This window comes from Bicyclus anynana, chromosome 4 (assembly GCF_947172395.1).
Source record: "Bicyclus anynana chromosome 4, ilBicAnyn1.1, whole genome shotgun sequence".
Lineage (NCBI taxonomy): Eukaryota > Metazoa > Arthropoda > Insecta > Lepidoptera > Nymphalidae > Bicyclus > Bicyclus anynana.
In genome coordinates, this window is record NC_069086.1 from 17,837,021 (window position 1) to 17,850,176 (window position 13,156).

The window sequence follows — 13,156 nt, forward strand, 5'->3', positions numbered from 1 at the left end:
ACGTTCTAGTCTTTGTAAATTAGATATTGAAGTTTGAGTTTCAAGTCTATTTTTCTTTCAGTTTAGCATAAATCTGCGTCATTGTTTATACACTAACATCGTAGTGAAGCGATATCGTATGATAAAAATTATCGAATATTGGGTAGAATGAAGATTTATGTCGTGTAATAAAGGCAAAATATTTTTATATCATTGTTAATCATAACATGACATGTTTTTTTTTACGAAAGTTACTATACGTTTATTTTCATGGCTGCTACGACTTCGAAACCAGCGTATTTTTGACACTTAACCAGTTTTTTTTTAATAGATTTGAAGATGACCTATGACTAGCCGCAACTTTGAAACTGCGAAAATCTAAATCGATAGAATATTCATAGATGATTAATATAATAATTCATTTTGCTTAGACTACCAGAGGACACTAGTCGAGAGTCGAATTTCCTGCGAAAACATGCGGCAGCATATTCAATTTTCCAAAAAAAAAAAAAAACTAAAGTGACGGCTGATCAATGATCATTTGTCCTTAAAAAAGATCTTCGAACAACTTTCGTGTCTATAGAAAAGATAGAGGCTTTTAGATATTAATTAATTTTTGCATGTTTAAAATATATTTTTATAATACGTAGATAGTTATGTACATGATTGTTTAGTTTATGTTCGAAGTACCTATGTTTCTATTAAGTTTTTATAGTTTATAGCAATTTTATAGTAATTAAAAATTAAGTCTTGTTATCTAGTATCAAACGAAACGAATTTGTTAGTTTTAGTATTGGTTTATGTATTGACATGCTCAACGTTTTGTATATACGTAAATTGTGTGAAACATGACTTCCCAAAATTTATAAGCAATAAAAATGAGCAATAACTTTGGTGTAGATTTATTTTGACATCCTCAAAGTTGTCAGATTAACCCACATAATGGATCATAATGAAGACGAAAGTCTTCGATCAGTGCGTGTTGCCAGTGGTGACCTATGGATCCGAGACTTGGTCGCTAACTATGGGCCTTACTAGAAGGCTCAAAGTCACTCAGCGGGTGATGGAGCGAGCTATGCTTGGAGTTTCTCTGCGTGATCGAATTAGGAATGAGAAGATCCGCAGACGAACCAAAAGCAATGGGCAGGCCACATAGCTCGATGAGCCGATGCACGTTGGGACGTTACGTTAACTTTACTTTTAAGTTGCTGTGTGTAAATACTAAAATATTTAGTTACTTCATCATTAGCAACCCACATTCGAGATTCTTCTCAGAATGAGAAGGGTTAGGCCAATAGTCTACCACGCTGGCCCAATGCGGATTGTCAGACTTGACACACACAGAGAATTAAGAAAATTCTCTGGTACGTAGGTTTCCTCACGATGATTTCTCATTTACCGTTTTCAATCCGGACCGGATTTAAATCTACGCCCTCCGGAATAGAAGGCAGAGGTCGTATCCACTGGCCTATCATGGCTTTAGTTCCTTATTTTGACTGTATATTTGAAGAACAGCCATAATAAATGTATAGTCGGGTGCAATTTTTGTGACATCTCCAAAATTAGCTGCTTTAGATCATACATTTTGACGGCCTCCGTGGCGTAGTAGAATTACAAGACGGAGGTCCTGGGTTCGATTCCCAGCTGAGGTTTCCTTAATCGGTCCAGGTCTTGCTGGCGGTAGGCTTCGGCCGCGGCTAGTTACCACCCTACCGGTAAAGACGCACCGCCAAGCGACTTAGCATTCCAGTACGATTTCGTGTAGGAACCGAAATGGGTAAGGATTCATCCTACGCCTAATAAGTTAGCCCGCTTTCATCTTAGATAGCATCATCACTTACCATCAGGTGAGATTGCAGTGAAGGACTAACTTATAAAAAATAAAATAAAGTCAAGCCACGTGAGGCGACGGCGGGTGGGGTGGGTCAAGCCCTGCCGCCGCCCCCCTACGTTACCGCGGATACTTTAAATCTTGCATCGCGTAGCTTAACGCACGATGTTCGGAACCGTCATAAATATTGCGTCCGTCTATACAGTTGAAAAAAAAAGAAAATAAAAAGACTTGTTTTATTTATATTTTTTATTCATAATAATAAAATAAAATGTCCTTACACTAAATTAAACTATGTGTTTTGTTACAAATGATCACATCACACGGCGGGCGCGGGCACTAACTTTATAGAGCTTTGAACTTGAGATTCTACATACTAACATAATACACCACTTTACGATGCTTTTTTTCAAAATGGTCCAAAACAGGAAAACACATATTTTTGTTCTTATTAGCATCATGACTTTGAATTAGTGCCAGAAAATATTGGGATTGACATTAAAACTTATTTAGTATAACTATAGTTCGAAAGTAAAGTTTGATTTCTATGGAATTTAGAATAAATAATGATCCTGAATGACTCTTTACAAGCAGCGTGATGGAGCCGGTGAAACCCATAGAAACCCAAAACGTCACGCGTCTCCTTGACATACGCATATACAAAATTTAACACTAACAATACTCCATCTTATTTTAAAATATTTAAAAATATAAGACGCCATTTTTCTTGAATAATATTGAAAAATTGATGATGCGACGCTTCATCTGCCTATTGGTTCTTTAATCTTTGCGAATTAGTATCAAAAGTCTGTATCTGCCTTCCGAACCGGTGGTAGAATCTTTACAAATAGTCAACTGACGTATCAAAAGTGCTTGTAAACTGAGCCTACTTGAAATAAATGAAATTTTGATTTTGTAGATTTTGTAGATTTCTTCAAAATCGAAATTAGAACACTACAAAATTAAAAAAAAAAACTGCAACCACAGCTGTTGCGTTAAAACAGATTACAAATGCATCCTAAATTGGGAACTAAAACAAAAAGGCAATATAAAAATGGCTTGATCCATTATAATCTCAATTACATGTTCACAGGGAGCAGTTTAAATTAATAAGATTAAACTTTGAATTTAACAAAAAATCAATAAATTCAAACTTCAATAAAATTAAACGTATATTTTTAAATAAATAACTTCTGAGGGATTATAACGGAGTAAGTAACATAAATATACATACGATTATTAAACTTATTCAGTAAATAACTAACATACAGATTTACGATATTCATTACAGTCCCGCACCCTTGCGAGGCTCCAATAATAATAATAATAAACGATAATAATACAATAATAACAATAAAATTAATATGGCGGTTCGCGACGAAATTCAAGGCATATTATAATAAAAAAAAAATTAAATATTCTTCAACAAAATTCCTTAACCTATACATAAATCTTAAAAAGCTCTTAAAAATAAATAGGTGGTTAGGGTTATTAATATACTCAAATGGAATGAAAGTAGAAAGGGTAGACAGTCAATGACATATTTTATTGTTTAGAGAATGATGTATTATCTTTTTTTTTTTATTCTTTACAAGTTAGCCCTTGACTACAATCTCACCTGATGGTAAGTGATGATGCAGTCTAATAAGATGGAAGCGGACTAACTTGTTAGGAGGAGGATGAAAATCCACACCCCTTTCGGTTTCTACACGGCATCGTACCGGAACGCTAAATCGCTTGGCGGTACGTCTTAGCCGGTAGGGTGGTAACTAGCCACGGCCGAAGCCTCCCACCAGCCAAATCTATCGACCAATAGTAGCGGAATCGAAATTATCGCTCTCTCTTTTGTTGCAATGAGACGAAATAGAGAGCGATATATTCGATCCGCGGCTATTGGTCTACAATATACATATAATTTTCTCATCACGAGAGATTAGGCCCACTGGGCTCAGAATGGACATGGTAGTGCAAAATTAACTAGCAATTAATAAAAATTATTATCAGCGGTTTTTAACAGCTCACTACTGGGACATTCCACCCTCCTTATAGAAGGAATATAGAGCTTAAACCCACCACGCTCTCACAATGCTGGTCGGCATGTAATAATCATGTCATCTTTTCAGCATCTTGGATTGCAACATCATTTACCATCAGGTGTGATTGTAGTCAAGAGCTAACTTGTTAACTCACTTTCAACACTTGGATAAACATAACAGATATTTAAATACTATTTTAATAATAATTCAAATTATTATTGTTATAAAATAAAAGGTTTTAAAAATTACATGTGCATACAGACAGGCATCAATTGAATTATATAGTATTATAATTCAACAAAATAATAATAAATTAACATATTAAAGAAAATGCATGAAACTTGATAAAATCTACGCAAGCTTTTTTGTCAACAACAAACAACAACAGTAAACTATTGTAGGAAAATTTGTGTACAAATGTACTATTAACACAACAATTTAAAAACTAATGTCAACTAAAAATGTTTTTAAATGAAAACTTCTGCAATTGCAACATGCCATTTAATAATAATCATCATCATCATCATCATCATCATATCAGCCGATGGACGTCCACTGCAGGACATAGGCCTTTTGTAGGGACTTCCAAACATCACGATACTGAGCCGCCTGCATCCAGCGAATCCCTGCGACTCGCTTGATGTCGTCAGTCCACCTGGTGGGGGGTCGGCCAACACTGCGCTTACTAGTGCGGGGTCGCCATTCCAGCACTTTGGGACCCCAACGTCCATCGGCTCTTCGCACTATGTGCCCCGCCCATTGCCACTTCAGCTTCGCAACTCGTTGAGCTATGTCTGTGACTTTGGTTCTTCTGCGGATCTCGTCATTTTTGATTCGATCACGCAGAGATACTCCTAACATAGCTAACATTTAATAATAGTTATTCCAAACAGCATTTGTGCAAAACTATTAATTTATTAAATTATTTTTGGAATATACAAATAGAAAACTATTTAATAAAAAGAAAAGATGCCGACAAATTACGAATCTCCTCCTTTTTTTGATGTTGGTAAAAAACATCAATCATTTTCAAAATGCATTTTCTCGAATAGTTAGGTTATTTGCTGTTTATTTTGTCAAAATGAAATGATCAAAAAGTGTCAATCATTTTATTTTAATTAATCTATAATTTCTGTTTTTTAGAAAACGTGTCAAGATTCAAAAAGTTTACAAATAGTTTACTTTTCTACTTTCTTAGTAGTTACTGAGTGAAGTGTTATTCACCTTGGAGGCGAAATATCCATTGAAATTCAATTTTCATTGCATGTAATGAATATGATTTGTCGTTAGTTTCATTTTCATGGATCTTTGAAAAATCAAGCTATTCCACATAGAATAAAGATGATCCAGAATGAGTCTTTACTTCGTAAATTAATATAATCAATAATTACCAATAAAAAAATACTCCATCTTATTTCTTCAGTTTTTGTGAAAAGTTTTTAAAATATATAAAAACCTATGACGCCATTTTTCTTGAATAATATTGCAAATTATTGATTAGACACGTGTTGTGCTAACTCGAGAATGTATTCGTTTTTTAATTACGTATTTGGAGCGGCTACGACAGCGTCGTTTTCCGTGCGCTCTATCTGCATATTATTCGTTAATCTGTGGCTATCCACTAGATATTTTACAATGAGGTACCCGTTGCACTACTTCACTGATGGTATTATTGATCTTGAAGAGAATATCTCAAGATTTTAACATTCCCTAAGCCTAGAGGATATTGCAGACTCTAGGAGCATAACATTTCACTGGCATCAACTATGAGTTAAGACTCAAAATTATACAACTACATCACTATCATAAATCTTTAAATATCGTATATCCAAATATATTTTATTGCTTCTGTGTATATTTAGATATATAGAAGCGCCAACATACAGAAAATGTCAAATATCTTTCTCTATGCTGGCACCGGACAAAATGTGATGTCAAATTTGACAGCCATTGGATTATGTAAAGGAGATGTTGCAAAATGTAAATAGCTTACATACTTCTGCATAAATACCTAATCCTATAAACCCCATATTTTAGTCAAGTCCTCACACTAAAAAGGCAAGTAGTTAACCACAAATGTTTGGTATTGTCAAAAAAAAAAAAAAACAATTCTTGAAGTCCAACTCTACTAATGATAGAATGGCTAAAATGGGTTCATGTAATCTTTACAGTATAAAAATATTTTACAGGCCTAAGATACCGCCCTGTGGTGTAAAGGCCCATTTTTTTTTTGTGGAAATCCTTATGGATAGTTACACCACATATGTGGAGGTTATGTAAGTCTTACCTAAGTCGGTCTGCTTGACATAAATGTGTAGATTGTATTAATTTGGTGGTACCATCTATTCTCTTGTCTGTGAATTTATTCTATAGCTTGGCAATGTTCCTGACAGTCCCATGATATGCGGGCGACAGGAGGGGAAAGACTGCGCGGGTATGAAATCGTGCGCGCGGGGCATCGCTAACCCCCTCCCGGCCCCCGCGGACCATCGGGAGTGTTACGAACGAATTCGCCAAGCTATAGTTAACTAAATCGATTTAAATGATTTTTTATATCAACAAAGAATCATTGTATTATGAAACATCTCCTGTTGGATCACGAACTTGGTGACGTCACGGCTGACGTCATGAGTGTCAACAGCGCAGCCGAGGCGAGCGCTGCTCAGGCAAACTCCCAGTACTGCAGCAACCGCTCGCCGGCGGGCAGCGCCATGCTCTGCGGCCGGATGAAGTTCATCTCTATTGCCTTGAACCTCTTCTTCAGCTCTGCATCGAAAAGCTGGTGAAAAATAGAACGCATGATTACCATTTATATTACTATTTCCTAAAATATATAGTTTAAGTTGGCACGAGGTAAAAGTCATTGGTCTTTCGGCTCTATTGTTACAATATGAGGCGGAAAGAATAACTAGAATATAGCTTGGCAACTTCGTTCGTAACACTCCCGATGTTGCGATGAACGAAAAACCCACGAATGATGCACGACACTTCCTCGCATTAATGATTTTACACCAGCGCAGTCTTTCTCCCCGTCGCCCGCATATCATGGGAGTGTTATCAACGAATTTGCCAAACTATAGTATAGGTGAATGCGCGCATCCTCAATGGTACCCTTAAACCTGCACCCAGAGTCCAGGCCCTGCTTGAAGTTATTCTCTGCTACTCGAGGATATTTTTGGTTACATTCTTGGTAGGATTTGTGAGATTTCATAAGTTTTCATTCTATAATTGTATTTGCCGTTTAAATCCACTTCTGTTGTCAGCTTGTCTCCGACGTATAAAGCAGCCAAGACCTTCGGTCGGGCACGGTACAGTCCCCACTCACCTGGTCCTGGTCGGGCGCGAGCAGCGCCGACGGTTGGCGCTGGTCGGCGGCGCGCAGCACGAGCGCGGCGGCGCGGCTGACGGCGGGCTCCCAGTGCCGGCGCAGCGCGCACGGTACAGTCCCCACTCACCTGGTCCTGGTCGGGCGCGAGCAGCGCCGGCGGCTGGCGCTGGTCGGCGGCGCGCAGCACGAGCGCGGCGGCGCGGCTGACGGCGGGCTCCCAGTGCCGGCGCAGCGCGCGCAGCTCCCACAGCGATGAGCCGAGCGCGCGCGCGCGAGCCGCGTGCGACTCCTCCATCACGTACGGGTCGTTGGACACTGACACCAAACACAACTTTCTATCAACATTTTAAGCATCAGCAACTTTCCTTTGATATATATATATATTTTTTTCATTCTTTACAAGTTAACCCTTGACTAAAATCTCACCTGATGGTAAGTGATGATGCAATCTAATGGAAGCGGGCTAACTTGTTAGGAGGAGGATGAAAATCCACACCCCATTTGGTTTCTACACGTCATCGTACCGGAACGCTAAATCGCTTGGCGGTACGTCATTATCGGTAGGGTGGTAACTAGCCACGGCCGATGCATCCCACCAGCCAGATTATTTTTTTAAATTAATTTTGACCATTTAATTGGTCCACCAATTAAAAAAACCTCAATCGGCCGGGGATCGAACCCAGGACCTCCGTCTTGCAATTCCACTGCGCCACGGAGGTCGTCAAAATGTATGACTTAAAGCAGCTCATTTTGGAGATGTCACAAAAATTGCACCCAACTATAAATTATTATGGCTGTACTTCTGTAACTAAATATTTTCGCCGGGAATCGAACCCAGGACCTCCATCTTGTAAATCCACGGCGCATACCACATAACCACGAAGGCCATCAATTCTAAGGCAGAAGTATTTCTTATAGCAGAGTATGAAGACAGTCTTGGGACTCAGATGTATCAAGCTCAAATGCCAGCTTTAGACACAAAGAAGTTCTCTCGTGTTAGAACAAACTGCATAGGTCGCAGTGCAGGTACTCACTGACGGCGGGCGAGTCGTCGCAGCAGATCATGCGCTTGAGCGCGGGGTGGCGCAGCAGCAGGTTGGCGACCAGCGCCAGCAGCGCGCCCGCGTCCTCGGGCGCCGCCACCAGCGCCAGCCGCGACAGGCGCTTGGCGAATGCCGCCACCAGACCCTCGGGCAAGTGTCTGCAAGGAACAGCTGCTTGTCAAATGTATTCGGGTGACGCCTCAGACCAATTATAGAAGGACCAGTATCACACTCAAATTCACGAACTAAATTGTCTGTCATTTCTTGAGGAAAATGAGCTTAGATATATCTTATAATAAACTAGAAGATTTTACCCGATTTTTAAACCATTCAACTACACAAAAAGGTATTTTTACAGAGCTCTTTAATTGACGAACACGATTACAACTATTTTTATAATCGCATTAGATCATTGATCATATAATTTGACAGAAAAGTAACATATAGCGAGGCAAGTCCTATACAATATTCAGTGTCAGGGCTTTTAATGTGAGATCTACATATATAGTAAAACAATGTTTGTTATTGTGATCTACCAGTAGATGGCGTTCATACAGAACTAAGAAACAACTGTACACTTTGGTTTTATTTTTGAAAGAAGTTTTACTTGTTGTACACTCGATTTTTTCCATTTGTTTTTTATTCCAATTCTGAACTAGTTGTAGTGAAATCTCCATTATAGATTTTTAGTTAAATGAACTATGGATATAATGAGTCATCACAATGAACAACTCACGTGGAGCTGAGGAATATGTCGGCGAGGTGCAGCAGGCGCTTCTTGTAGCGCGTGGCGAACATCTCCGGCTCGAACATGGCGTAGAGGCGGTCGTACAGGTCGGGGTACTCGATGTTGTGGCGCCGCACCAGCTCCAGCACGCCCTGCAGCGCCAGCATGCTGATCGGCCCGCCTGCCACACGAGACTAATAAAGTTATAATACACTACTCGCTACGATGAAGTCCCCAAGTTAGCCATGTAGTGTAGAGCGATTGAAATTTCAATCGTGGCGTAGTAGTAAGCGCGCTAGATTTACAAGACGGCGGTCCTGGGTTCGATCCTCAGGAAGGGCCGATTGAGGTGGCTTGGGCCGTGACTAGTTACCACCATTACGACAAAGACAACCGCCAAGCGATTTAGCGTTCCGGTATGATGTCGTGTTGAAACCGAAAAGGGAATTCTCTTACTAACAAGTTTGCCGCGTCCAACTTAGATTACATCATCACTTACCATCAGGTGAGATTGTAGTCAAGGGCTATCTTGTAAAGAATAAAAGAAAAAAAATCTGTAGACCAAGGATGCGTCAACAAAGCAAGGAGAACTACACCAGTAATGAGCATATAAAGCAAGTGTTGAAGCACATTATCAAAGGCCCCCCCCTTAACCCTAAATCTGTATCACAAGTCCCAGGATGTGCTGTTTTCTCTCATAATTCACAATGGGCCTGTCAGTGAATCAATGGAATGGAAGGAATTTTCCTACCTGCGTCGAGACTGTCGCACAGCATGTCGGTGGCGAGGTGCGGCTTGCTCAGCAGCGGCATGAGGCGCTCCACCAGCAGCAGCAGCGCGCGGCGCTGCGTGCGCGGGTCCTCGCACAGCGGCCACAGGCACGCGAAGCTCCAGCAACGGTTGGCGCAGCGCCGGCACATTTGAGGGTTGAACGGGAACTGCGGCTTGCCTGCAATCATTTATATGTAATATAATATTATAAACGCGAAAGTTTGTATGGATGTTTGGATATATATTTGGATGTTTGTTACTCTTTGGAAATGGATTTTACTCTGGATTAACACATAGGCTGCTTTTTATCTAGAAAAAATCCATGGTTTCCCGAGATTTGCGAAAACTGATGTTTTTAATGATATGAATGTTTGTTACTCTTTCACGCCTCGACTACTTAACCAAATTAGCTGAAATTTGGTGTTGAGATATATTATAGCATGGATTAACACATAGGCTACTTTTATCCCGGAAAAATCCATGGTTCTCATAAATAAAAATAAAAATAATATTCTTACCGTCAGCTGCACAGAGCACTTTCATGTCTTTCTCTGTGTCATTGTCTCGATCTTTAGCCTTGGGTTTGTTCTCAGTGGATATTTCAGAGGCTAACAGTTTGTCGAGGAGCTCAAGGAAATTTTGCATGTACATATGAGTGGCAGATCTGAAATACAGTGATATTTTACAAAAGAGAAAGATAAAGCAACCAATAAAAAAGTATAGATTTATGGCAAATGAGAAAATAGACTATACTGTATGACTATACAAAGAATAGTCTACTCTAACATTCACACATGCACACAGATTTTACAAGGGGTAGGCATTACCTACAAATTTTACAATATGGAAGATTCCTTTCCTTTTCTAGTTTGTAATGAGTCTTTCTTACTTCCCATACAGTTTGTATGCCAATGTTGTGGTAGACTGTTTATGTCACTGATTATAGTCTATCATAAATGTTAAAGGATAACTTACTTGCGATAAGCAATTGCAGAGAGAACTTTAAGGCCAAATTGTTGCACATCCCTGTACTCTGTGAACTCTTGGAAGCGTGCAATCTGCGCTGACATGGATATTTCTGAGTCCAGTAGCACTGTGAATATGTTCTGAAATAACATGGTAATGTTATATTTAAACTAGTAACCCAAGCATGTAAAGGTGGTCTTATTGCTAAAATAGAAAATCTAATCCAAAATCAAAGTGATCCAATGGTGGTCTGATGGATGACCTACATTTTCTATATTATCTCGACAATATCATCTAGATGATTAAGAATATTTAATTATTTACTCACCTTAAGTCTTACAGAAGGGAAGTAATAACCAGTAGTAGGCTCCAGCGGGTACTTCCCTTCCGCCTGCAGCAGCTTGCAAGCAGTCACCAGAGCTTGCAGCCGAGAGCTGGTGCGCCCACATTTGATGCACTGAAGGGCACGGGATATGGCTGCCTCGTAACACTCGTTGAGCCATCTCTTGTACTCAGCCTCAGGACTGGTGTCTGGAATACAAATCAGTAATATTTATGATTTGTCACACAAGATGGAAAAATACAGATGTTTAAGCAAAGGCAGCCCTATTGCTGCATGCAATCTCTTACAGTCAACCCTACTGTTCTAGTGTTAATAGGTGTGAGCAGACAGTAGGGTCAGAATGACGAGGACATTACTTTTAACATTATGAAACATTTAAATTACTTAATTGTTTTATTTTCTATTTAATTGGTTGGTATATAAAGGGCCCACCTTATCTATACTAGAGAAACGCTGTATATTCTAATATGCACAACTCACAGCATAATACTGCTTGGTGGAAGAAATTAGCAATGACAGTACTTTAATATAAATATGATTATTTAATTATTACATACATGCTTGTATACATAAATATGTATGTCTGATACATACATATTTATGTATACAAGATTGGTAAAAATTGTGAAATACCCAATTGCATGAGCCATTACTTAAAAGCAGTTCAATTTATCTGCTTATCTCATCTCTTATTATATAAATTATTCCGTAATATGCTTATACAAGATGCTTGTATCACAGGCCCAGCGTCCCTACTATTTATGTAAGCTGAAAACGTCACAATGATCTTAGAACTATAAGCTTGCAAATTTTAAACGCTATAGGATATACTTACAATATAAAAAAAACTTTAAATAACACAAACATAATTTGTAATGTTAATGTATGCGATAAAGGTGGTGAATGATCTAATTTTAGCGTGAAAAATCAATAATTTAAACACCACCAGATTTGCCGCTTTACCTACCTGCAGGCTTAAGTGGGACGATATGCTGGACCAAATCACCCCTTTTTAGAAGCTCCGTAAATATGACTTCGATTGTTAATAACAGCGGTGTATAATTCTCGGTCTCAGCCTAAAATAAGACAAAACGTTTTATTCGGAATCGTAACCTAAGACGCAGTTTTTGTAAACAACACATTACCATTGGATACTATGTAGATACTTGCCTCAAACATTTGAAGGATATCAGCGAGATTATTTGCATGTTTTCGTGAGTTTAAAAACTCATTTGATTTCATGCGTAGCTGTGCAGAAATCATTTTGGTATAGTTTTGTTGTACAGCAGCCATTTTTGTTATCAAAAGAATTTGTGATTTTTGACTCAGAGTAACAACAAATAAATGTAAAGATTTTTTTTTTATATTTACTTGCTCTGAGTTATTTGATGATTTGAGCCAAAGAGTATAATAGATTTGCGCCTACAATACAGACTCAAAAAGGCAGACACAGAAACTTTCATCTGTAATCATGAACCATAGACATTTTTAAGAATCTGTACTGTCAACTGGGTAATTTTGAGGTTATCTGTCAATGTCATTGCTGTCAAAAGAAAAGCGGCGTTTGTTTTGATTGTGCAAATTGCGATTTGCGGTTCTATTTCCTTATTTTAGTATATTTCATCTATCATGGATGGGGATTTGTACGATGAATTCGGTAATTATATCGGTCCAGACTTAGAATCGGACTCTGATGATGAGCAGAGTGTGTACGGACAAGACAATCGCGATGTGGACGAGGACGCGATGGACGAAGACGAGGATGCAGACGCTGAACCTGAAGCGGCTCCAATGTCTGTTGTACTGCATGAAGATAAGAGGTATCTGGTTACTGACTACTATCAATAGAGCACCCTTTCACATAGGTCTAATATACATAAACTTTAAACTAATATTATAAAGTGGTTGGTTGTTTGTTTGCATCAACTAGGCTCCTATTCTTCTAAACCGATTCGAAAAATTCTTTTACTGTTGGGAAGCTACACTATCCCCGGGTGCTATAGCACCCTGTATTCCCTAATGTCTGATCAGTTTTTGTGGTGATTTTGTAGGCAAGTAACATATCTTAAGTAAAAATAATTATCATTGGTTTACACACATTTACAACTTTGTGTAATAGTCTCCCAAATTTT

General features: G+C 38.8%; 2 protein-coding genes across 2 annotated transcripts in view; one reads left to right on the forward strand and one right to left on the reverse strand.

Annotated features, from left to right (window-relative positions):
• Positions 1 to 2,041: 2,041 nt before the first annotated feature.
• On the reverse strand, positions 2,042 to 12,353 carry LOC112055941 (nucleolar complex protein 4 homolog B). Its single transcript, XM_052881344.1, has 10 exons — positions 12,195 to 12,353; positions 11,992 to 12,100; positions 11,010 to 11,212; positions 10,691 to 10,821; positions 10,234 to 10,379; positions 9,696 to 9,893; positions 8,954 to 9,125; positions 8,209 to 8,375; positions 7,302 to 7,489; positions 2,042 to 6,625 (listed from the first exon to the last, which is right to left on the reverse strand). Exons 1-10 carry the CDS (start codon positions 12,315 to 12,317, stop codon positions 6,509 to 6,511), a joined length of 1,554 nt encoding a protein of 517 aa, XP_052737304.1. The 5' UTR covers positions 12,318 to 12,353; the 3' UTR covers positions 2,042 to 6,508.
• A 208-nt stretch (positions 12,354 to 12,561) lies between these two features.
• The window catches only part of LOC112055942 (116 kDa U5 small nuclear ribonucleoprotein component), a 28,200-nt gene continuing 27,605 nt past the window's right edge, over positions 12,562 to 13,156 (forward strand). The window contains exon 1 of the mRNA XM_052881343.1: positions 12,562 to 12,844. Coding sequence (XP_052737303.1) covers positions 12,654 to 12,844 — 191 coding nt within the window. The 5' untranslated portion in view covers positions 12,562 to 12,653. The remainder of the gene's footprint in view (positions 12,845 to 13,156) is intronic.